Here is a 26,299-nt window from a genome sequence, read left to right on the forward strand (position 1 = left end):
TCTCTCTCTCTCTCTCTCTCTCTCTCTCTCTCTCTCTCTCTCTCTCTCTCTCTCTCTCCTGAGGAGGCCAGAAGGAAGCATCAGACCCCCTGGGACAGGAGGGACAGGAGGCACAGATGATTTGAGCCACCATGTGGGTGGGGTGAACCAAACATGGATCCCCGAGAAGAGTGATGAGTGCTCCTAACCCCTGAACCATCTCTTAAGCCCCCAGCTGTTATTTTCTTTCTCTGCCCTTGGTCTAGAGCAGTGGTTCTCAGCCTTTCTAATACTGCAACCCTTTAATACCGTTCCTCGTTTTGTGACCTCCAACCATAAAATTATTTTCATTGCTACTTCATAATTATAATTTTGCCATGGTTATGAATTATAATGTAAATATCTGTGTTTTCTGATGGTCTTAGTCAACCCCTGTGGAAGGGTCATCTGACTCCCAAAGGGGTTATGACCCAAGGTTGAGAATCACATAGAACAATGGCTGGGGAGAGGGTTGGGCCAGTGTGGAATATTTCATTGCCTCAATGGTCCACAATAACATCGAGAGGTCTCTGAGCACAAGGTCCCAAGAATCCTACCTGTCAATCTTCTTGGGCCAGTTCTGGCCATCACAGCACCTCCCTGATGGAAGTGTCCCTCAGAGGCGGATGGTGTAAAGACCAGAGTCAGGGTAACTGGTATCTGTGGTAGCTGAAGAGAGACCAAGGCAGACAAGAGGTGAGGCTAAAGGGAGGAGCAGCTTAGCCCCTTGACTTTGAGCTCTTTCTTCTCTATGATCTCCTTGTGTGTTCAGCATCTTTGGGGCATCAAGAAGTAAGAAATTCTACATTGAGTCTGTTGTGCCACGAGGGGCCTTTCTGGTAGGTTCACCATTGACCTAATGAACACCAGTCAAGGGGTCAGATGTTTAAGGACTTAAGGTTCCCCTAGGATAGGCGTGGTCAGCTCGGCTCTGTGGCCAAGCCCCATCTGAACAGAAGCACCTAACTGTGGCAAGAACAAGCATCTCCCTGCTTCCCAGTCGTGTAGCTGCCCTACGCCTCCCAGGCCTGAGGCTGAAGCTGTCCTCTTAGCTGGTGGCCGGACTGCAGTGTCAGGACAAGATAGTGCTGGGGGAGAGAGAACCCAGACGTCAGCTCTGCCCAGCTTGAGTTCTGTATCCTCACACCTGGGGGTTTGTGCCCGCTGCACATTAATATGGCATGGGAGGGGACCGTTGCTTGGTTACCTAAGTTCTTTGCATAGGGAACGGAAGGAAATCACCAGGCTGAGAAGCCCCAGGGTGGTTGATGGGGTTTCACACTGTCCATGGGGCTGGCCTCCTGCTGCGCCTCCTGCCTAGACCCTAAAGGTTGTATCTGATGTGTGGATGGGACAGGGAAATAAATAGCAGATTCCACATAGCCCCCCACCCCACAGCGGGGAGGAGGATGGTGTTGGCTTGGCCTTCTTTGCTGATTTTGTCTTTCATCTGCCCTTGGACCGTTTTTTGGGTCTGTTTTCTCCTGTTTCTACTCTTCCTCATTTCATGAATCCGCCCCCTCACAGTTTTTTTTTTTTCCTCCTACAATAGCTCAGAAGGCTGTCATCTTGAAGGTCGGGCTTGAGCTGTTTTATGTAATCACAGAACCTTTTCTGTAGTCAGATATAACTCCTTCTCACTACATCTCAATGAGACCGGAAAGCAGACAGCTCAGTGGCCTCCCCTTCTGCTGCTGCTGACCATGTTGTTAGGACGGAACAGCTCTGGAATTTTCCTCTGCGTGTCTGGCATACCTGATGCTAGATAAAACCAACTTTTCTTTCTTTTTTAATAGAAGTAACATTTAGAGGTAGTTACCCCGAGCATAGCTGGAGTAGAACTTCGCACCCACCTCCTTCGTGCCTAATCTTGTCATAAGCATAGCTCCATCCAGACATGTTTACTCCCTGTCCAGTTTCTCAGACATGTCACGGGTGATTGCTTAGAAAATGTGATGCTGAAACCATTGCTAATAGTTCGGTGTGTTGTCCTTCCGATGAAAGCTGAGTCACATGTCCCTTGGCCCCACTGATGGGTGTTTGCTCCACACCAGAGTTTTAACAGTGTGGCCTTGCTGGCCCACCCCGGCATCCACTGAATCTCTGAACTGTTGGAGCTTGTGAAGGGGGCAAACCTACAGATCCACAACGGCAGCATCTCCATGACACAGGGCAACAGGGCATCCAAGAAGAACCCAGTGCAAACCCTTTATCAGTGGTGTAAGAAGCCAGGCCTGGAGGCAGACCAGTGACTCCAGGAAATAAACACTTGTGGACTAAAGGGTAACCTTCCACAAGATTCTCCGACTTTTGTTTGTTTTTATTTTGTTTTGTTGTTTGTTTTGGTTTTGGGTTTTTCTTTTAGGTTTGGTTTTGATTTGGGGCAAGGTTGCAAGTGTGGAAGGTGGATTCAGAACAGGGAGATAAGTGGGATCGGAATGCGGAATGCGTGATGTGAAGTCCACAAAGAATCAATAAAAGTTTAAAAAAAAAAAAAGAAACCAGTGTGACCTTGAACTTTCATTTTCTCTATAGGTTCAGTCTTCCCATAAATAGGAAGGCTGGGAAGGGCATCTGTCCTTCTAATTTTAACATTTTAGTGATCTCTATGAGAGACCAGAGAGATAGAGACTTTTCATTTTTATATTTTTTTAGCAAGTGGTGGAAGTTCTTACATTGTCACTGTGCCTTGTTTTCGTCATTGTTTGAGACAGACTATGTAGCTGAGGCTAGCCATAAGCTAACTTTACTGTAGCCCAGGATGGTTAGCTTGAAATTTGTAGTCCCCTTGTCTCAGCCTCCTGAGAGCCTGTGTCGTAGACATGTGCCCCCTGCTGCCAGCTACGCTAGCGCTCTTGATTATAAAAGCGCCATGTAGTTTGGGACCCCGAGAAGCACTTCACGTTGTATCTCAGAGACGGTGATGGACAATGATCGCTTACTGGTTCCGTCCCCTATGAAGACGGGAGATTGACACTTATATTTGCGTTATGATCCGTTGTGTTGCACTTTTTAAAAAGCCCTAGAGGAGTTATTGCACGTGTGCACACGTGTGTGTGAAAATCAGGATAACTTGAAGGAGTTGATCTTCTCCTTCCACTTTTACATGGGCCCCAGGGATGGAACTCGGGCTGTAGGGCTGGGCAGCCGTCGCCTTAGATGGCTGAGCCATCTCGATGGCCCTGTGTCTCACGTCTGTAACCCTTCGTAAATGTCTGCTTCCACATTCTTGTCGTCCTTTGAACTGTTTTTCTGGGCCTGCTTTGTTCAGATTCAACAGTTAGGCATCTGCTTTTTTTACTGAATTCGACGGGCATGTATATTTCCTGTCTATTTTCTTTAGTTCGTCTCCTTTTTATAATTAAAATTTTAATTAATATGTAATCACACATCACTTCCTTTCTTGTTCTCTTTCTCACCCTTCCCCCAACTCTCTCTCAAACTGACGGCCTCTTTTTGATTATTACTGCTAAACACATACACATAAATCTATAAATATAGCCTTCTGGGTTTGTTCAGCACGGCTTGTTTGTGTATGGTTTCAGGACCAATCCTGGGAAAGGCTGATTCTCTCTCTCTGAGCAGTTATGAATCGCCTATAGTTCTATGTGTAGGCCTGGGGCCCCTGAGATGTCCCCCTTCCTCACTGGCGTGTCTAGCGATGTCATCATTGCTTGGATCATGGTTAGGCAGCTATGTTTCAGAATTGTCCTGGACGAGTGTTCCTGTGATTTCTAGGAAACAATCTCACAGCAAACTTCCTGGTCCTCTGGCTCATCTCCTTCCACCCCCTCTTCCGAAATGTTCCCTGAGCTTTCGAGGCAAGCTCATCTTCCTCATCACTGAAGATGAAGACTCCCGGGAGCCTCTTCACACGGGTGGCCCACCCTTACTTTAGTGAAATCTATTTTCTGGGCATGTTTGAAAGTTGAGGAGGGCTGTGACTGGCAAGGACGTGGCTAGGTGATTTTCTTCCAGGAAAAAAAAATGTTTATTATAGATTTTCCATCTTGAAATAAGTTGCTTTTACGAAAGATAACTTAGCCTGGTGGAGCAGGAAGCATGGGCTGCCTGCATTGTCAAGTGAGGAGCTAAGGGGCAAGTGTCCTCCGGTGAGCGGATGCGCACTGCACCGTGTGGCCAGCAGACTGAAGGCCTGCTCTCCAGGGAGCACATAAGGAAGTGTTAGGAGGGGGCAGAGCCTTTGTTCCTGGCTCCGTTCCTATTGTCAGCCTTGGTGGATTCTTCTTGCCTACTTGTGAGCTCTAATAAAGCTTGCAGTTTCCAAGCCTGCATTGCAGGTTAAAAGGAAGGTCACAACATTGGAGCTATTGTGCTGAACAGGGCCCAGGGCCCTTCTACTTCTTCCTCTGGAGCCTAGGGGAGTGCTAAGGGGGCTTAGAAAGCCATCCTTTGTGGGGTTAATGCTCGTTCCCAGAGGATCTTCTAAGTCTATAGAAATTAGTCTGCCAGGGCTCAGATCTCTGTGAGGCCACTTCCCCCGCAGTCGGCTTGGGATACCTTAGGTCACCCAGCAGACGAAAAGAGAAATAATTATGCGAATTCCAGCACCAAGAATAAGCAGCGTGGCGTGGGAGGCCTTGGTAGAAGAGGGGGCAGCAGGGCCTCGGCCTCCCCTTTTGTGCTCAATATGGCTGCAGCCATGGTCACGGCTAAATAGCTGTCTTTGAGGGGAGTCTTTTCTTCCGGCAGGAAAGCAGGCGAGTCTGCTCTGAATTAGCCAGCTCACAAAGTCATGAAAGGGACTTAGAGAAACAATGGCTCGCTGTACATTCCGTGAGATTTTAACAAGTTATCCCGAACCAGAGAATGGCCCAACTGGCTGGCTCGGCAGGTTTTTTGCCTGAGTGTGCACATCCACAGAGCCCGTGCTGTCCCCTGTGGGACCAGATCAAACGGGTGCCCGCGGCCAGTGTGAAACAGTCCAGGCTCACTCTGGGCCCGTGTTCAGCTTCGCCCACTCGTCTGCCCCCAGTGCGCGCTGTGTCGCTATTCTTAGGAAGATTAGTGTTACTACAGTTTAGAAAATTGTAGCCGCTGGGTAGGATGACAGACAAGCAGGGTAGAAAACAGGTCCTCCTTCAGTAGAATCCTATCCTTCAGGTTTACAGAAATATGGCCACTTAAAAAAAAATCTTATAACAAGAATTTATGTCCATAGGAAAGTCTCCATGTATGTGCTTATATGTAACATTGTTCTCAAGTGACAAAACCTGGAGACAGCCTGAATATCTACTTCAGTTGATGGAGACCCATGCAATGATATACTCTTTGACTAGAGAAAGAAATGGACATAACCCCTAGTGCGCCAAAAGGGCAGTATGCCTCATAAAAAAATGTCTCAAAGGCTACCAGCAAGGCTGGAGAGGTAGCTCAGTGATTGAGGGCATACACAGCTTCTTAGAGGGGTCCTCTAGTCCCTGCATCCACGTGGGGGGGGGGGTTAAACAACCACCCGTAACTCCCGTTTCAGAGGATCTGACACACGTAGTCTTCCATGGGCTCTGCACCCACACACACCCACACACAGACACGTACACACACATGATTTAAAAACAAAAAAAAACACGTTTTTAATCTTTAAAAGTCCGTCAGTTAGAACCATATCCGTAGAGACAGAAAAGGAGTTTGTGATTGACAAGGGATGAGAGAGGGTATCTTTAAAAGGGGACCTTGGGGGAATGAACAAGTCTTTGATGCTAGAAATAACTACCCGGCTGGTCACTTGTCAAAGCTCACAGAACTGTACTAAAAAGGCTAACACTTACTGAATGCAAATAAGACTTACTAAGCCTGGCTTTTGAACATGGAAGTGAAAATCTCCTCTTTTAATCTTTGGGGACTGCCCCCTCCCCCGTGGGGGAGGCAAGTTTCCAGTTTGAGACAGGCTGATTCTGTGGGGACAAACCCCCCATCCCCCATGTCCCCCATCCCCCCCATCACCCCCTCGCAGGTGGAGAGAACCCTTACAGATTGGGTTTCACCATAGAGGCTCATTCAGCAGGTGCCTTCTGAGCCTCTACCGTGTATTCACAATCAGTCAAGAGGGACCAGGTGAGAGGGAGGTGACATGAAGCCTGCTTACCGAAGAGGGTGACAGTGGGCAGGCCAGGCCAGGTGTTGCCAGGCCAGGTGTTGCCCGAGGCCTTTTAGAGGGGGAATGAGGAGCCATTTTATGCAGAGAGCCAACAGATCCTGGCAGGGCTTGAATGGAGCAGGTGAGAGAGAGGAAGCTGGGGGCAGCTCAAGTTCACTTGAGGTCTGGGATCTGGCCAGAGGCCAGGCAGCTCTTGAGCAGGAAGGGGGTCCCACACAGAAACCTTGCTACTGCCGTGGTAAATCAACTCATGAGCATTTGGGGACTGTTTAAAGCCAGGGGTGTGGAAGCTCCTATTCAGGGCCAAATCTGGCCCACCCCCTGTTTTTCATGGGCAAAACATGAATGTTAGCCTATAAATGTCTTTATTTCCTAATTTAAAAAGAGTGGCAAAATGATACAAAATTCACATGGCAGTATATTTATAAAAGTTCATTGGGGCACAGCTAGCTCTGTATTACGAAATACCTGCCTTTTGTGAAGTCACCGTGTGTTTGTGTGTGTGTGTTTGTATGTGTGTGTGCATGTGTGTGTGTGTGCATGTGTGTGTGCGCGTGCGCGTGCATGTGTGTGTGTGTGTGTGTGTCTTCAGAGGCAGCAGGACTCTTCACAGGAAGGTTTGCTGACCACCCCCACTCTCTAGCAGCTCCACCCCACCCCCCCTCCTGCCTTAGGCAGCTTACCGCCTCTCCCTCCCTCCTTCACCCTGCCAATGATGTGTTGCAGGCTCCCAACAGAAAGTTCTGTCGCCTCATGCTGACATTACCATTGTGCAACTTCCTGTCACTGACATCACCCTTATCTGGTGCCTCCTGACCCAGCTGAGTCCTTGTGCAAGGCCTGTGATCTCACACCATCTCAAATGCAGTGGTGCTGAAACACCATGCAACCTTCGGAGGGATGCAGCTTGTGGGGCAGGCAGACACGCTGGCTCCCAGCAGCCTAGCTATGCATGCAGCGGTGTGTGGGGACATCCCGGTCCTCGAAGCCTGGTGGCTCTGACTGGGGCTTGTCCAGATGGCCCCGCAGGTCAGGTGCTGCCCTGCTAGGAGAGCCCGAGAGTCCGGTTTGGCTGGTGAGTGGAATAAATCAAGTGTGGATTTCCTGGGAATTATATTTCATGTTACAGACTTCAGCCTTGAAGCTGAGACACGGCCCTTCCTGGAGGTTTTCCTAAGACTACTTATACCAGTGGTCATCAACCTTGCTAACACTGCTACCCTTTAATACAGTTCCTCATGTTGTGGTGACCTCCCCCAACCTTAAAATTATTTTGTTGCTATGTCATAGTTATAATCTTCATACTGTTATCAATATAATGTAAATCTCTGTGTTTTTAGATGGTCTTTCAGTGACCCCTGTGGAAGGGCCATTCCATCCACGGGGTCGCGACCCACAGGTTGAGAACTGCTGACTTAGCCCCTGAGAAAGAGAAGTCACTGAAAAACTGATGAGCAAACATGAACCAGAAATGCGGCTTCTTTTAGAATCAGCTCCATGACTGGACCTAAAATCCCAGGGAGCCTGTCTGCTTCTCACCTCGTGTCCTGCCATGTCCCTTAGTCCCTAAGCTCCACCATCCTGTCCTTCCTGCTCCTTTCCCTTGGCCTATGAGGGTCTGAGGCAGAAGAGCTGAGTGGCTTGAAGCTGATGATACTATGATTTCATTGTGGGTTACACCGTGTCCACTGGTAATATATATTGGAAATGTAACTTCTAGTATCTGGACATGTGACCTTTTTTACAAATAGTTTTGCAGCTATAAGCAAGTCAGGAGAAGATCCTCCAAAAAGAGACAGATTGGAATTCCAACCTCAGTATTTGTGAGTGACACCTTATTTGGTAACAGTCTCTTTTCGCAATCAAGTGACCAAATTAAGATGACATCGTACAGGCTGGAGAGATGGCTCAGTCGGTAAAGCACTCGCCACATAAGTGTGAAGGCCCAAGTTTGGATCCTCAGCAGGCACTTGAAGAGGCGGAAACAGGCCAATCTCTGGAGCTCACTGCCCAGCCGACTTAACCAAATAGTGAGCTTCAGGTTCGGTGAGAATCCCTGCCTCAAAAACACCATGGAGTGCTCCCTGGTAGGCGCGGATGAAGATCAAGAAGATGGTTTCCCCGGGGAAGTTCCTCAGTTGTATTTGGGATTTGCTTACCCCTGTGACCTCCTCAGATGCAGAACAGCACACTTTGTGGTAGTGAGGGCCTGAATGCCTTGCGCTCTCCCCTGGGGGTGCAAAGAATGTGGGGGGCTGGCTTCAGTTAGGAGCCGACACTGCTCTTTGAGCAAGCACCATTCTTGTGTTTTCCTGGAGCTTTAGGGAGGGTGTGGCCTTGCTGATCTCTGGAAACCTCGAAAGGACACTTTTATCTGAAGCAGGGTTTTGCTGTGTACCCAAGGCTGGCTCTGAATTCAGCATGTAGCTGAGGCTAGCCTCAGCCTCAGCTCCCGAGTGCTGGGATTACAGGCTTGCACCCCCACCCCCAGCTTCATTTTAAAGCCGCCGGGTCTGTGCGCATTTCCTCCACCATGAATAAAGGAATCCGAGGGTTGAGTGAGGTAATACAAAGTTCCTCGCAGAGAACCTGGGGTGTGCTTGGTGCCCATAGCACACGGTAACAGCTGCTGTTCCAGCTCCCTGGGCACAGGGCTCATCCCTGACTCCTTCCCCCCACTCCTGACAGTAACCTCGAGGGTCACCCTTGGATCTCCCTCCAAGCGCTTCTCCAATGTGGTGGTATGCTTTCAACAACGGCCCAGCTCGGCGGCTAGGGGACTCTGCTTGTTCTCTTAATATCTAGCTGGTGACCGAGTGCCACGCAACTGAATACAAGGAGCGTCTGAATGGAGATTGAAACAGGGTCTCACCATGTAGCCCAGGCTACCCGAATCCGCCATCCTTCTGCCTGGGTTTTCTCACACGCTGGGATTACAGGTGTGTGCCCCAATCCCAGCATTCCGAAGATCTTTGTTTCCCAATGCAACTACAACTTATGTCTGTAAGAATTCTCAGAAGTTCTTCCGTGTCTCTATTTAGGTCTGACTTCTCTTGCTAACTTATCACAGAGTGTGGAAACAGGAGTCACTTCTTGTTTCCCTAAATGCTCACATTTTTAGAAAGAGGAGAGATAGTTCTGGCATCTTCTGTGGCTTAGATCTGTCTACTTAGGAGATCTTGTTCTCGCAATACCGTAGAGATTTGATACTTAGAGGCCAGGATTTTAGCCCTGGAGTTGTTTGCTGTTGAACTCTGCCCTCTAGTGGCCACAATGTGTTACAACAATGTGGCGTTTGGCTATAGCTCTGTTTCTAAACATGGGAGTTTTACTATGAAATGTAACAACATAGCACATTATAGCTCAACTTCGAAAAGAAGAACTGTATTTAGACTACATAAAGAAGGTGTTTATGTTAGTTCACGTACAGCAAGGTGAAGTTCTACAGGCCTTTTGTTATTAGAGTATTATCTGGCCTTGTGTGGGTGGAGACGATTGGGTTTGGCCTGAAGTTTTACCCACATCAGAGTTTCTTTGGAAGGACTTACGCTGACATTGTGAATAACACTGACAGTTTGTCAGGAAGGATGCTTAGTGAGGCAGCAAACAGCTGTCAGGACTTTAAGGACTGTTGGAGACGTCTTAGCCCTTGGGGACAGTGTGTGTGCTCAGACTAAAGGAGCAGGAGAGGGGAGCAGGGACTTAGGGGAGCCATGGCTACCCCTATAGTCCCTAGAAGGGAAAACTGAGGGAGCAGTGTTCTTGGGAGATTCTGAAAAGACCACATGTTGTTGAGAGAACAAGACTGGGTTTTCTTTATTTATCATCAGAATAAAATATCACCAGATAATTCTTTGCGACTAGCTTTGTTGGTTATACATCATTCTGTGTTAAGCATATGAGCCCATCTCCTTCCTTCACTTTCTCCCGAGGGACAGGAAGGTGTCCCAAATCTATCTGAAGCCCAGCGTGCTCCTTATCCTGTAACTCTTTTGAGTATCAACTTGAAGTCACAACTAGGAGTTTCCAACCATGCAGCTTTGTTTCATGAACAAAATTATTGCATAAATTATCTTCATCCCATGAATATAAAGTATATTTGGAGCATAAATTAATTTCATGTTTAGATCTGGATTACACTCCCAAGATCTCTCTCTCTCTCTCATTCCATATGTGGTTTTGTATGTCTCTATGTGTGTATACAGATTTTTTTTTTTTAAATCTGAAATCTGAGCCAGGCAGTGGTAGCTCACACCTTTAATCCTAGCACTTGGGAGGCAGAGGCAGGGAGATCTCTGTGAGTTTGAGGCCAGCCCGGTTTAACAAGAGCTAGTTCCGGGACAGGCACCAAAGCTACAGAGAAACCCTTCTGGGGGGTGGGGGGGAGAATCTGATGTCTGAAACATTCAAGTATTTCAAATAACAGATAACCCAACCTGACTTTCTTTATAAGAAAATGTCCTTGTGACATTTGGGCTTTTCCAATCAGTTCTGGTTTAAAACAGCTTTGCAGTTAGAACATAATCATTTCATGGTTTGTTTTATCTACGGTGCCCCTACTGCGAGCCACGGCCTAAGGGCTAAGGATACAGCACCCTGGGCCTTCTGTTCTGAAGGTGGGAGGAGGAGACAATGAAAAGAAAGACAACCAGGCCAATTCTGCCAGACTGTGATTGTGCTAAGGGGAAAAGGCTCACCAGGGATGGGCTGGGATGTTAGGGTAAAGGAGCTCAGGCTAAGAACTTGCCTTTAGAGTGGAAGGCCCAGTCAGCGGGGTGTCTGGGATTGCTGTGAAGGCAGCAGCCTCTTCTGTAGCGGATAACAGGGAGGCCATAGGAGCTGCCATAGGGGTTGAGGCGAGGGTGATGGCAGCTGGGCAGGCTACACAGGATCTGCACATCAGAACGAGACTGGAAGCCGTCTGCGGTTCACTTTTGTAGACAGATAGGGAAAGGGCAAGAAGGAGGAGCGCAGTTGGGGGGCCTTGCAAGTGTTTGGGTAACGGGTGGGAGTTTGGAGCTGCTCCATAGCTGGGAAGGTGGGAAAGAGGGGGGGATTGGATGAAATATGAAGGTGGAGCTGGATTTCCTGGCGGACCGGATATGAGGTGGGAGGAGAAGAGGGGTCAGGAGCAACGCTGGAAGAGTCGACAACTGAGAAGAATTGCGGTGTATTCTCCTAAGAATTCCTGATAAGATAAAAACCAGAGGCGGCAGAGATGGAGCAGTGGCTAAGAGCACTTGCTCTCCCAGAGGACCTGGGTTTTGTTCCCAGAATTCACACCAGGCAGTTCACAACTGACTGTAACTGTGGAGAAAAATTCCTAAGCTCTGGTCTCAAGACTTTTTCCCATTGTTAAAAATGGTTGAGAATCGTTTTTAAAAATCCTTTGGTTTTAGCTATATTCACTGTGTGGAAAATTGAAACGGAGAAATTATTTACATATGTGTGTGTGTGTGACATGCATGCATGTGATATGTATATCCATGTGCTTGGGGTACACATCTCTGCTGGTGTGTATGTGTGTGTGTGTGCGTGTGCATTTATGGGGACTCGGGGTTAATGATAATTGTCTTCCTAGATTTCTCTACACCTTATATGTTGAAGTACGGTCTCTTGGTGAACCATTTTGGCTAGCCAGCTTGCTCCAGGGAATACAGGCGGGCTGCCAGGTATACGCAGCTGTTACATGAGTTCTGGGAATAACCTCGGAGGCATCTCCCCAGCCAAGAGTGGGGGATATTTTAAATGTTTATTTTATTGTATTTCATACCACTTTGTGTTCATTTAGTGTATTTATTTAAAACGAACAATAAGCCTATTATGCGTAAAGATAGAGTGCATATGTTGGGAAAGATAGTCTTTTCTCAAAACACATTTAGTGGTAAGGACGGCCTTGTTTTATAATTTTGCAGATCTCTTTTGTGTCTGGTCCTAATAGAGCACAGCTCCCTGTGCGCCTGCTTCGGCCTCCAGTGTATTAGGTCCTGGTTGGATGCTGAAGCACCAGCCTCACATAGCTATGTGGTTCAGAAGGGCAGGAGCCCTTTAGTGAGTAACCGTTTAAGATAATCATAGATCTCCTCCTCTGGTTCTAATCTAGACCCTGGAGGTTGCTCACCTGGGAAGTTAGCAGCAGTGTAGACTCTGAAGTGAAGCCTCTTTGAGCTCTTCAGCTCTGTTCCTTTCTGGTCCGTCCGTCTGTCTTGCTGTTTGAGCGAGCGCCTCTGTCATGCACCGGCTGTTTGAAGAACACTGGTTCAGGGAGTCAGCTAGATCATTTGAGCGTTTCCATATCTCATTATATCCTGTCAAAATGCACTAGTTGATGTTGCCACCAGTCTTCCCAGACAAGCTGTGACAATGTGGACAAGGTATGAGCTTCTTGGTGGTGACTGTCAGTCCTTCAAAAACCCAGTTTTCGCTTGACGGCTCAGATCTTTGTTTGGGTAACAAATGCTATTGGTTGTTTTCTTTGAAGGAACAGCCCACTTTGTTCATCATCACCCCACCCCACCCTCCATAAATGTCCGCCAATTAAATACTCAAGCTAGGGGCTGGAGAGATGGCTGCTCTTCCAGAGGTCCTGAGTTCAATTCCCAGCAACCGCATGGTGGCTCACACCCATCTGTAATGAGATCTGGCGCCCTCTTCTGACCTGCAGGTGTATGTGCAACCAGAGCATATACATAAACAAATATTTTTATAAGTATCTTTAAAATGTAATAGTAGTAAATACTCAAGTGAGACTAATCGTCGTTTTTAGGTAGCCTTTGTTAGCTGGAGGATGGTGCTCCATGACGGAGCAGCTCTTCAGTGAGTGAGGCGGGCCAAGGTGTGCGTCCAGCCACTGTGTCTGGATGGGTAACCCAGGCGAGGCCGTATGCTGCCCACAAGCCCTGAGCTGGCTCTCAGTAAACCAAGCGGTTCTCATGACGTCATCTACCCCTGCTTAGGTCGGAACCGCCTCTGCTTCCTTACATGCTGTGGGCCTGGGGTGGTCAGGAGTGGAGCCTGCAGGATGCAGGATCAGTGCAGCTGGTGGCTCTGCCTTGCATCTTCTCAAGGAACCTGCATGTCACTCCATGCCCCATTTGGCCCAGTGTAACAGGAGAAGAAGGGCTCAGTATTATTAAGAAAAGAAGTTTTAGGCTCTTGGACCCTTTGGAAGGTCCCCCAGTTCTAGGGGGTAGCCTAGCATTGATGAGCTGTAGAAATACTTAAGAACATGAATCGCCCTTTGCTGTTTGTCCAGGCCCTTCACCACCACCCCAACTCAGACTTCCCTAACAGTTACACTTATATTTAAGGGCCGATTATTAATATAGAAAAGACATTAATCTATATGAGTCCTCTATACCTTCTAACTGTTGAACATAACTGAATCATTAATCACTATATACTGTAGAGTGCTGGGCCGGAAACAGCTGCTGGTCTGTAATTACTTTACAGTAAAGCTATGAGAACCCAAATCTAGTTCAGACCAAGGCCTGATCACAACAAAGATGCCGTTCTTGGAGTAAAAGTGCAGGCAAGGGATAAATTCGTTTAGGGGGCCGGATTTACTTGGGAAAACCAGCAGCACATACGCTCCTGCTCCTTCAGTTCTTATCAGTTGCCCGAGCGCTTGCTCACTCTGTGCCCGCAGTGTGGATGAGCTGGCCGGCCTCCATCCCCTCCTCGCTGTGAATGAGATAAGGATGTGTCAGACCCTGGGAATGAGAACGTAACTGCTTGGCCCTCTGAGGCCGTTTCCCAGTTCTCCCCAGATGGCATCTGATTGTTTCTTGAATGACCTCAGTGTCCGGGCTGCAGGAACCTGGTCCGAGAGGCCACTCCACATATTTATTAGCTTGTGGATGAGAACTCGCTACATAAAGCCTCCATTCAGCCTCTGCAAAGAGCTTTCTGTGCAGAAGAAGCGCCGAAGCTGATGGACGGCTTCCTGTGCCCCAGGCTCCATCTGGACTCTGGTTTTTCCCAGGCCCAGGTGGCTGCTTGAGGAGAGGGGTCTGTGTGCTCAGCTGAGTCCATCCTACGTGGACTCTCCGCCATGCTGTGTTCTCGTGGTCTTTATAAAGAAGCCTCGACCTGAGTTGAGCCAAGGTGGTGTGAGCTGGGAATTAATGCATTCTGCCTCTACTCCGCCCAGTTTGGGATCCCGGCTCTCTCCTCTTTATACAGCCCAGGACCTAAACCCAAGGAGTTGGACCGTCCACAGTGGGCTGAGCCTCCCTCTTAATTAGGACAATCCCCGTGAGGATGGAGAGATGGCTCAGCTGTAAACAATGCTTGCTGCTGCTTGTAGTGGAGGACCCGGGTTCAGTTCCCAGCACTCACATGGCAGCTCCAATAGTCTTACTCCAGGTCCAGGGGATCCTGCGCCACCTGCCATGAGCACCGCATGCGTGTGGTACACATACATACATGCAGGCAGAACACTCAGACACATAAAAATACATAAAAATTTTTAAAAAGGATGAAAGAATACCCCACAGACAAGACCTCAGAACAACCCAGGGTAGCCCAACCTCATCCGGACTTTCTTCCCAGGTGACTCTAGATAGTGTCAAGTTGGCAGTTAGCAATAACTGTCACGAGTTCTAATCCAGAGGATGGCAAGGCTGGCTCATCAGTGTGTGTGTGTGTGTGTGTGTGTGTGTGTGTGTGTGTGTGTGTGGTGGGGGCAGGACATTTGATTTCAGTGTAGCACGTCATTCCTCATGCCTGTACGGGTCACTATTTGGGGGAGCAGAGGAGGGAGCCCCCACATTTTTACATCTAAGATGAGAAAGACCATGTCCCTAGAAGTCCATGTGCACAGTGCTTGGGCGCTCTTCTCCCAAGGGAATTGCAAACCGAGACTAACAGTGCTTGTGTGTCCTTGGCCACTATTATATTTAGACATCGTGGTGATGAATGTCACCTCTGAGGAAGAGACGGTGTCTAACTAGGCATGTCAGTCATTCTAACAGCTGGACCCGGAACTCCTCACTGGGAGGAAGAAGCACCACAGCAAGGGAGAAGGAATTCCTGAAAAGGCCACCTAGACTGACGACCCGGGCTCCAAGTTCTCTAAGTTCGTCCACCTACAGACTGGCTACAGAACGAGTCTGAGGACTGTTGGGTGTGGAGATGCTGTAAATTCCACGTCTTTTTTTGTCTGGGGTCTGACCACCAGAGGGGCGCCTGGCTTCCGGAAGGAAATGACTCTCCAACACCTCTGAATCTGGTCCTGGGGTTTTGCAAATAACCAAATAGCCTTTAAGAAATGTCCTCTAGGAGTTTAAGATAGTAGATCGTGCCAGTGTCCGCGTGGAGGAAGCTCCAAGACATTGATTCATGGCTTCCCTAGCCCAGGAGGGTCCTGGGTATGGAGAAGAGGTCACGCCCGTACTCACTGACACAGAACATCCCAGCTCCAGGAATCTCCTTCCCTACAGGTAAATCATGTCTTCTCTATCCCAGAAAACCCAGGACAACTCAGCTCTTCCGTGTCAGTCCCTGGAGCAGACTGAGGAGCGCTGCTGATGCATGGGTGAAGAAGAAGCCCTGTTATTAACGGGAGAAAATCATACACATGGCTTCATGCCACGTCAGTTGATGTCGGCTTCTCTCTTAGCATGTCTCCGATGCAGAGCTGGCCACACGTCATTGCGGCGGAGCCCAGCATGCTGTGTTAACCTCCACCTTGAACCTAAGCTAGTCTTCGCCGTTATTGTTGACGTGTTAAGGGAACATTTTAGGATAACAAGTTTGAAGGACACAGATGAAGGTCGCGCCTTACCATCAGCCCTACTCCCTAGCCCACGGAAGGGTCCTGTGTTACCGTTAATCAAGTCTGATTCTCACTCTGATAAGTGATCCTGTAAAGCTAGCTGATGTTATAAAGTAGTAAACTTCCTACTGGAAAGGGCTTGGGTTTGGAACAGCCTGGGTCACTGCTTCTTCTGGAAAGGAGAACGCCCCAGGGATGCTTGCTCCTGTGTTTGCTTCTCTGCTGCGGAAGTGTTTTCTTAGATCAGCTTCGTGCACGATCCCTCAGTGGAAGCTTCTGGTGCCAAAGATTCCTCCTCAAAGGAAAGGGAGCTTCTTCCTCAATTCCAGTTTGGAAAAATCCCAGGGCAGCTCTCTGACTGGTCTCAGGTTGGTCATATGTTCACTTTTGGACAACTTAGTGTCCAATATTCTGAGTGGTTCACACATCCATTGCACGGGTAAATACACATGCTCTCCAGTAAAGCTTTGGGCTATGAGAAGCAGTGTCAGAATTAGATTGTCGGGTCCACTTTCAGTGTGAGGTGTGTTTAGAGTCAGTCCATTAGTCACGGACAAGCAGAAAACCCACCCTCTGGCGCTGCCACGTGCTTGTCCCTGAACGCTGAAAGTTCGAAGATTACAGGAAGCCCGCTAAGTGATTAGGTCCACATCAGAAAAAGGGGCAGACAACCCCAGGTTATTCAGTCCCAGCCCATGGGAGAAAAGGACAGGGAGTTCTCATAGCCAGGGACCTTTTTAAAATGTGCCGTCTTATGCCACGCCGGCACACCAGCCGTCCCCGCCATCTCTCCGCCGTATCTCCCTTCCTGAAGAATTACATATTAAAGTCTACTTCCTTTCGACTAGCTTCTGGAATTTGTTATGATCTTATTTCCAACGCTACCATCTGCTATTTACACATTTCTCCATAACTGTTGAGGATCATAGTAGGCTATTTTTCTAATTCTCTATGTCTAGTTAGGATACACAGATAATGTGTTGACACACGACTACTAAACTTGGCAGAAATACCTCCCCCGACCCTTTTCCGTTTTATCCTTTTAAGCCCTGTACGATGCTTTCTGTAGTTTCACTCTCTCTGGGTTTATTTGTGGGCTGTGACCCCTTGCCTCTGTTTCATGGCAGCTGCAGTTACAGAGGGCAAAGAGGTGGGACCTTGTGAGAGCTTGTTATCTGGTATGTGGGTTTGGAAAGGTTTCCACGTCTGTTATCACAAGTGACCCAGCCCTAAGACACAGTGTTCCAGAGACTTACCCAGGTCAGCTCCTGCCGCTCACCGCCCCCCCCCCCCAGTACCTCTCCCTTCCTCTACTTGCTCTCCCACCTGTTTGGGAAGGAACACTTAAGGCATGCAGGGACCAGGTGAGGGTTGGGGGTATTGTGTTAGCCTTTGAACACGGCAGAAACAATCCATTGTCCCCACCCTAGGCATCAGGTAAAGAAAATATTGACCTTCTAGGTGTCACTTCTGAAGACGCCATTGTGCTTGGCGGCAATCAAGGAAGTAAAGACATCGGCTGCAGATCAATTCCATGGCCCGCAGAGAACCCTGGGATTTGGCCTTTCCCCACCAAGGGAAAAGTGGTATCTCTGCACACAGAGGTGCTCCTGGCCTTCACTCAGTACCTGAGGTTCTGTTGCCTCCTGGTCTTGAGAGTCTGATCCCAGCATCCTCAGTCCATGCCCTGCTCTTTCCCGTCAGTTGTATGTTGTCTAACCTCCCTGATGTTATAGACGAACCCTCAGCCCACGTGGCAGGACTGCCCGGCATTGGATGAAGGGAGATCTGCTCTCTGGATGGGCTTTAGATAAGGCAGTGTGGGCACCCTGCATTCTATTAGTGCATCGGCTAGAGCGGGTTCTGGCTTGCTTTCTTTCTTCACTCTGAGAGCTGCTGGTTGGTACCCACAGAATGGCGATAATGATGCTGGTCTCCTAGAGTGTGCTCCGTGAGACACTGGTAGAATTTTCTGTGGGAACGCTGACTGTTGGGGACCTCACTGAGGTAGAAAGATGGCAGTGGTTGCTGTGGCCTTGCTAGATGAGCCCTCTAGGAGTGTGGCTGCTGCGGGGTTGCTGGCGTCCTACTTGTACATATTCTATGTTTACTGGAATACACAAAAGGCCCTCCCCAAGACAAGGGCTTCTCTCCTCTTACAAGTGGGAAAACTACTTCTCAGTCATAAGGACCTCCATGCTGCTTGTCGCTTGCCTGGCTCCTCCTCTTACCGGTCACAGCCCTGCCAAGCCAAACTGTGTCCATGGTAACCAGATAGGTGTCTCTAGGTCCTCAGTCGCGTTCTTGACCACGAGGGTATTTAATTCACTTCCTTCCTACTGACAATTGAAAGTCGTGCTGAATCTCAGGCTGGTGAGACTCGGCGGGTAAAGGCACCTGTCATCAAACCTGATCGAGTCTGAGCCCTGAGACCCACAGGATGAAGGAAAGAAGGGATTCCCACACGCATGTGTGCACATGCGTGTATAAACACACACACACACTAAATAATGGATTTATTTATCCACAAAATAAATGGAAAACTAAAAAATAATAAAATGACTTTTTCTAGTGAGAAAACAATCAGCAAGGACTTCTAGGTCACCTAGGTGTTTTGAGCGTTGAGCGTAAGCAGTAACCCATTTCTCCAGTGAGTGAATCATGACCACCCACACAGCAGTGTGTATGGCTCACGGAAGTCAAACTTCACCCCCAAGTTAAGAGCTCCTAATCTGGACTGATTCTAAGAACTATTTTGGCGGAATGCAGGACTGACCATTGCAACATTCAGATGATAATACCCAGGGTGTTTCTGACGTGACATGACCAAAGGCCATTTTCCTACTGAAACTCACCGAGAAGGGATTCCTTAGGCTGTTTTCTGTCATGGTTGGAATGGGTGGGGCTAACCCTGCCGACTCCTCTCACCTGGTGCCTGCTTGCCCTGGACTCTGGCAATCCTGCCTTTTTCTCATTCCTTGGTAGCCGGTTGGTTCTCTCAGCACTTGGGAGCCTTCCTAGGTGGGGGTGGAGTGGGATGGCTTAGGAAGAATGAACTATATTATTACAGTGAATGGCTGCTGTTAGGGGCTTACAGGGAAGAAGGGGGGGTCAGAGGATAGCTTCTTGGGGATACAGACAGGCAGTATTAGGGACACGGAGGTGACAGCCTTCACGAGGCTAGATCTGGAATGACCCTAGAAAGAGCTGGCACCAGTGTTATAAACCAGGGCAGGATGAAGAAATCACACTGGGGAGATGGTTCTCAGGGGACTCTAAGCTAAAGCCAAAGATCTGTTGTCATGGCAACAGCCACCCAGCATGGGAGTGTTGGAGGAGCGAGATTGGCAGGACAGCAGGTCAGAACACAGACCAAAGTCCAATTCTGCAGCCAGAGTGGTATACACGCAATGATGGGGTGGGGGAGGCCACCCATAGCCCATGGGAATTGCCCACAGGTGCTCAGTCAGATTGGCTGGGACAGGGGTGGGCATGGAGTCAGACAGCATGGATACGTTTCCTGTCTTGTTTGCATAAACAGCTCCTCAGGTGCCGAAGACACGGGAGACACTTGCCCGAGCAAGTGAGAGTAAGATCTTTGTGTAATTTTGGTTTCCAGGTTTTAAAATGTAGGACGCAAACAGACTTTTAAGGCTAAGCATGCTTGCCCATCTCCTCTTTAATCTCAGTTTTCAAAGGGTCCTAAGCACCAACTGCAGTTGGTCAGTGGCTCATGTCATCGTCCACCTTCTCTGAGGACCTGGGTCTAGCATATATTGCTTAGCATATAAGAGTGGGTTGTAGGGGGGTTTCTTGTGCCCTCCTTCAAGGGTTGACCCTGCCTTCCATGTGTTGGGGGACAGGCAAAAGCCTGTTAATTGAAGCCTTTGGTTACTTGGTGAGTTGGGGAGCAGCCTGAGGTTTTGAGAGGTTAAGTACTTTCCCAAGGTCACTCAACTGGCTGTTGGTGTTCTCCCAGCCCCGCCCTTCTCTAGTCTGGAGTGTGCTCAGAGCCACTTTAGAGCCCCGTGAACGTCTGTCTCATAGCTCAGTTTTGGAAGGTGCTAATCTGCAGAAGGGCTTGTAAGATGGGAAAAAGCTCAGCTGCTCCTGGTGGGGGTGGGGCGCTCCCTGAAGGCTCCCCTGCACTGAGGGGCCCTGTGCCCTGTCTGTAAGTCACTGCCTGCTGGCTGCTTAGTGTTGTTCACACTTACTAAAAGTAGGAGGCAAGGAGAAGGCAATGTGTACAGCAGAGAAAACCTGGAAGTCGAGATAACAGCAACTTTGCTCGGGTGTGATGTCTGCATAGTCAGTGTGGAATGGGAGGCAGCCTGGCCAAGTCAGTGGTGAACCCTTAGATGGGTTAGACTCCCAGGGGTTTACAGGGGATATAGGAGCCTCTGAATGTTCTGGCAAGCATCATGAATCTGTGCCTCCTGCCCTGGGAAGATGGTCCATGACGTTCTTCTAAAAGTTGCCCAAGACCACTGGGTAGCCTGAGTCTGCTGTTTGAGTTGAAATTACTATATTCTATACCACTGCTTCTTCTTCTTCTTCCTCCTCCTCCTCCTCCTCCTCCTCCTCCTTCCTTCCTTCTTGATAGGATCTTACTGACCTCCAGCTCATTGTATCATTAAAATGACCTTGGACTTCTGATCCTCTTGCTTTGTCTCTTACATTGGGAATATAGGAGTGCACCCCCACATCCATGTATGCAGTGCTGGAGTGTGGAATCCAATCTTCGTCTGTGCTAAGCAAGTGCTTTGCCAGCTGACTTACAGCCTCAGCCTGTGTGTATATCGTTCTCATTTTCCCTTAATGCCACAGTATAGAGAAGCATTTCTGAGAAGATACCAGGAGATAACAGGTAGGTGGTCGAGATGCATGGATCTATGAAGTAGAGTTATACAAGATACAGCAAGAAAGAAAACCCAAGACTGCCTATTGCTTCATGTTATTCAGTTGTGCAATTTTAATAGCTATTTAGGGAATCATAAAGTTGTTGGGGGAGGGGCAGGGACCTGGAGTCCAGCAGAAAGAAATCTATTTGTGGAGACTGTACTTAGTCTCCTTATGTCGGGGCAGATCGATACTGTTTCCTGAAGGAGGCCATTTAACAGCCATCTCCCTTCGTCCCCCTTGAGGAATCGGGGGAAACTGACAACCTGAGATCAGAAGCCCATCAGAGAGTGTCTGTCACACTGGAGAGCCTGCTTCTGGGGGCTCTGTGTCCACCGGGGCACGGCAGGTGCTTATGGACCCCGAGCAGCAGAAATCTCAACAGCATTGCCTGCCCTCTGCCCACCGAGGCCAGCTTGCTTTCTTGTTTAGAGCAAGAACTGGTTCTCATTCATAGAGGGGCATGAGCCGGGCTGTCAACAGCCTTCACTGCTCTGTCTGACCTGAAGAAAAAAAAAAAAGAGGATCTTCCAGTCTCATCGTTCCACAATGGTATCTGAGACGAATTCTGTCCCATCGGGCCCTGCGACTCTCCACATGAGGGTGCAAGTGGGAACTGCACCAGCTATAAGAACATAGCGAAGCGCTCAGATACGAAGACTCTATAAGTGTCTCATGCCACTGGCTGACTATGACTTTGGAAGGGAAATGGAGTGTGGATGCTGCCTTTGTGTACTTTGGAACAGTCAACCAAAAAACTGGCAGAGCCAAGTTCAAATCCTGTAACTCCACTTTCAGCGGCAAAGAACTTAGCTGTCTCTTCCATTCCTGCCTTGTGGAGTGCAATTCCCTTCTCTCTCGGGCTAGTGAACTCCCTTCCTATAACTCCTCTTGGTGCAGTATCTTGGGGCCTCCAAGGCATTCCTGGAGTCACCTGCACACAGTGACCTCTCTTACCCTGCATGCAGTGACTCCTTAGCCACACGTCTGGCCTCTGGGTTTTCTTGACTGCCATGGAAGATGCTATGACCCCTGTCCTGCGCCTTTCTTGATTCTAAATCCAGAGTCAGGTGGCCAAAGCTCCGGGGGAAGCGGGAGACCATTGTGTTTGTTCAGAACTGGGCAGCCGCAGAGCAGGCATCGTGGGAAGCCGAGCACCGATAAACTTCCCTCTCCTCCTCCTGCTGCTGCTTCGCTGGCATTTGCCACACAGCTCTTCGGGGAGGTGAGACTGTGGAGTGTCACCTTGCAAGGCCCAGCTACCTTTCCCGCTTTTCAGGGACACCAGAGGTTGAGAACACCAGGGTTTCTTTGGCTTTATCCCATGGTTCATTTAAGATGCCTTTGTTCACCAAAAGTTAGGTCACTAGGACTTGGTGGAAAGAAAGCAAACTGAACCACAAGGCAGAAAGGATTGGTGCCACGCATGGGAGGGAGGCAGGGGAGAACGGCAGTGTTTTGTAGGGGGAGGGGAGGTCACGGTCACCTTGAGAAACTCAGCTATTTTGAGCACCATGACTGATGTTCACCCCAATAGCTAATTTGAGACAGCTCACTCTGGGCAGGGGTACGCTGGGCCTCGCAGCCCTGGGCAGTGCCTTCCAGTGCTCGGATGGCCAGCAGTGAACCACAGGACAGCTTGGAAGAGACCCAGAGTAGCTCCACGGAAGCTGGATGTCTTGATTCTGAGGTGGGGAAGGCATGGAGGCTGTAGGTAGTATATTTCCCCTAATGTCCTGACTAGGGAAAGATGGAGAGATAGTGGCCTCCATGTTCTCCCCACCATGTCCTATCAGAGAAGAGTTACTGATGCTTTGGAAAGGGACTCCACCTACACTTGTTCATTCCTCCGAGCCAGTGGCTGCTGCCAACAGGAAGCATGTGTCTGCTGAGTGTGGCTGGGAGGCCGCTCCAGTTCCATGGTTACTGAGTAGGGCAGGTCGGTTAGGGGGGCTACTCAAGGGGAGCCTGCCATTGAGGGCAGTTCTTTTGTGTGTTTCCTGGGTGTTGAGGGTGTCCCTTTGACAGCTGAACCCTCCATTTTGCATGGGGTAGAGACAGTATTGGAGCTAAGGAGTGGGGATTTCTCCGCAAATGTCCACATGACTGCCTGGCTCGGCCCTCTCGCCTACCAGGTGTTTTCCTTGGTACAGAGAAACAAGCCTCTTGGGTGGCCTGAAGAGGGTGGTACACAGGACCTGTCCCAGCGTTCTGCCCGCTGGTCCCTTTCTTCCCCTGGGATTTTACTAGAGGCTCCCTTCCCATCCACAGAAAGGCATGGGGTTTAGAAAATCCTAAATCTGAGTTGGTTTTAAGTCTCATTTACCAAGATATCAGTGAGAACCACTTTCCCCAGATCTCACCGTTTGCGTGTGGCTACACGAACGACAGCTTTAATTGCATAGCCTTCTACAATCTTTTATTTTGGGTTCCATGCAATCAGCTAACTAGGTCCTGCAGCCCCAAACTGGAGCCTCTGGTCCTTTGTTCTCTGCAAACGGCACAACCATTCCGAAGGTCCTCTGTTTCTCTACAGCTAGAATAGAAGAATGGCTGTAAGGGGACTGTGGGGGAGCCGATCAGCGTGGACAGGAGAAGGGCGGTGAAGGGCGCTTTGAGAGCTCGTGCAATTATTACCTTTAGTGGCAAGAACACAATATTTTAGTGTCTCTTTGGCCATTTGAGAAGAGAATTAAGACTTGAGAGTTGCTTCAGAAATGTGTGTGTGTGTGAGTGCGTGTATATGTATATGAGCATATATGTATGTGTGTGAGTGTGTGTGTGAACATACATGTGCGTGCATGTGTGTGTGTGTGTGAACAAAGGCAAAATGTGTTCAGGAAACAGTTACCTGATGGGATAGTCGCTGGCCATTTCTTAAATAGGGAAATACTCTAGTGATAGGGCAGTGAGTCTGCAGTGACCTGAAGCCATTGTTCTGTTTTTACCTGACCCTGGAGCACCAGATTTCATAATTCTATGTACTTTATGTCCACATTGTTTGCGTATTTGCTTCCAAGAATGTATTTCCCGGGGCTGGCAAGAAGGTTGAGTGTAAAGGTACGTGCCATGCAAGCCTAGTGTCATAGGTTCAAGTCCCAAGATCCACTTAAAGCTAGGAAAGGAGAGAAACCTTCGCAGAGTTGTCCTCTGACCTATGTATATGCACCACCACCCCCAACACCAGAAAAACACAGTAATAGATGTCTTTGAAGAGTACATTCTCTTTTGCTGGAGATGCGGGCCGGTATTCCAAGGCTCTTGCTGACTAATCTTAGCAAGTTTTGCGCAGGAGGGAAGATGCTCCTTTTCCTGAGCCCAGCTCCTTGTGAAGACGTTTGTAGCCTGAAAGAGCTTGTTGTTTCCTGCCAAGGGACTAACAGCGGTGACAACTGGGCCCCTACTGTCGTGGTTCTTACCCTGGCTGATGAGTCATCGCTGGGAAGCTGCTCCATGTGCGCCCATCTGACAGAAACGATAGGAAATAGAAAATGCCGCCCCCCCCCCGCCCCGCCCCCGGGTGCAAGATATGGACCCTGAAGGACCATGTTGACTCACCACCTGAACAAACTCTGGGCTCAGCCATCTCAGAAGCCGGCTCGAGGCTTCCCCCAACCATGTGATGTTTTAGGTAGGCTTCACAGGAGATCTCAGGATAGCCAAGCCAGTCTCTTAGCAGAGCAAGTGTGAGAATGGGAGCTTGTGCAAGAGAAGTAGAACCAGCTTCCCTGACTCTTCCTGAGTCTAGAGAGCCTTCAGATCCCTGAGCCCATGTCGGACACGTCTGAGCAGGGTATGAGGCCTGTGGCTCTCCATTCTCCCTGATCAAATATAGAAGCTGCTCACTGGGCCCTGGACAAACAATTCCCTATTTTTATAGGCAGTCCAGACCTAGGCCAAAGGCCAAAGCCTCGGAGGATTTGCCGCTAATCCCGCTGGATAGTTCTCATACCTCTCTCGTGCCTCATCCGGTGTTGTTCCTTGCTGGAATGAATAGGTTCTGTTTCTCCCGTGTTACATGTTTCAGCCCGGGTGAGGTTTCAGGAAGCTTCGGGACACACTCCGCTTTCGAAAGGGGCTGGAACCACCGAAAGCTAATGTGTGGAAAGATGGGGGACGAAGAGCTAGGGAACCAAAACCTGGGTTTGATTTTAAAACAAAACAAACAAGCAAACAGAAAACATGACATAGCAGAAGCACGGAGCGTCCACTCTAACTGGGAAGAAGGAGGGAATCTACTGCTGCCCCTCAAGGTGGCTGGGGCTCTCTCGCTAGCTCTTTCCATAGAGTCTTCTAGGAAGGTTAGGCAGGGGAGGCAATTAAGTGGAGATGGGTAATTAAGGCGAAGGACTTAAAGGGAACGAGGGGAGGAGAGCAAACAGCTGGGTCAGAAGGGAGTACCTCGGCCCCCATCCTTGGCCTGCTGCACAGCCAGGTGGGAAGGGCATGGGCCCTTCAGGGTGTTTGCTGACAGACTTGCTAATTAAACACCAACAGGCAGTTGTGTTTTGCCAATAATGACGGGCTGTGCCAGTGTTATCAGCTGCAAACGGCCTGCCAGGAGCATCCTAATGAAAAACAAACAGCCCTGGAGGTGGGCATGGAGACCCGGCACCTGCCTGGCTTCTCAGAGCTCCTAAGATTCCTCTCAGGGAAAGCCACGACCTGATTGATCACTTGTGGGCCACCTTGCCTCAAAGGAGCCTCTGTCTCACCCCAGGATGGTGTGATCTGTACAACTTGCCTGCTTCTGAAAAAAGCCCTAAGTGCTGGGGTGAGAAACAAAGCCACTAGGAGCAGATTGCTGCGGTGTGTTCCAGCCCTGGGACGGAAGGGAAGGCTGCCCCGAGGGGGGGCGGGTATAACGATTTCTGCCTGGCCTCTGAATTAGGGGACAGCTAAAAGCTCAGGCACAAGCCCTCTTCTAAGAGGGGTTAGAATTTCATCAAGTCTGGTCACATGAGAATTTCTGGCACCGTGTGCATGGCAGGCTGGACACAAGCCGGCCAGAATTGAGCGAGTGGATCGTATTGGCTTCGCCAGAGGGGGGGGAGAAGTCACAGACTGGCCTGGGAGAAGGAGCCGACTCACTCCCTTGGCTGCTGGCTGTGGGCAGGAGCCACAGAGCCGGACTGGGGAGCCACCATCCAAGGCCCCCTTCCTTTTGACTTGAATGAAGGTGTGTGGTGTCCAGGACTGAAGATGCCTAAAGAAGGCAGCGCCTTCCACGCCCTCTCGGCAGCCCTGTGCTGCTTCTACCACCGCAAATCATTCTTTGGAGTCAAGGTAGGTGTGGCCTGGAGTTGTGCGCATCTCTAAATCCTTTTGGGGCCCCAAGACACTGGGTTTCTAGAGGGCACTAGGGGGAGTTTGCAGTTTGCAAAAGCCGTTTGGTCCGGTGGATCTTCCTGAGGTCCTGGCTGCCCCCCCCCCCCAAGAAAGTCAAATCAGGCTGTAGAGAAAGGGTGGAGGGGCTCCTTGTCCAT

The 26,299-nt window shown here is 49.3% G+C and overlaps 1 protein-coding gene across 3 annotated transcripts in view; it reads left to right on the forward strand.

Annotated features, from left to right (window-relative positions):
- Bcar3 (BCAR3 adaptor protein, NSP family member) overlaps window positions 1–26,299 on the forward strand; it is a 103,764-nt gene that overhangs the window by 35,638 nt on the left and 41,827 nt on the right. The window contains exon 1 of one of the 3 annotated variants that reach the window (XM_050156546.1): window positions 7,027–7,211. The exons of the other annotated variants lie outside the window; for them this stretch is intronic. Within the exon in view, the coding sequence (XP_050012503.1) occupies window positions 7,089–7,211 (123 nt within the window). The 5' untranslated portion in view covers window positions 7,027–7,088. Of the gene's footprint in view, window positions 1–7,026; window positions 7,212–26,299 lie in introns of those variants that run through there. 3 annotated transcript variants of the gene reach the window in all.

Source organism: Alexandromys fortis, unplaced genomic scaffold, assembly GCF_014885135.2.
Source record: "Alexandromys fortis isolate MF-2015 unplaced genomic scaffold, M_Fortis_MF-2015_v1.1 scaffold_19, whole genome shotgun sequence".
NCBI lineage: Eukaryota > Metazoa > Chordata > Mammalia > Rodentia > Cricetidae > Alexandromys > Alexandromys fortis.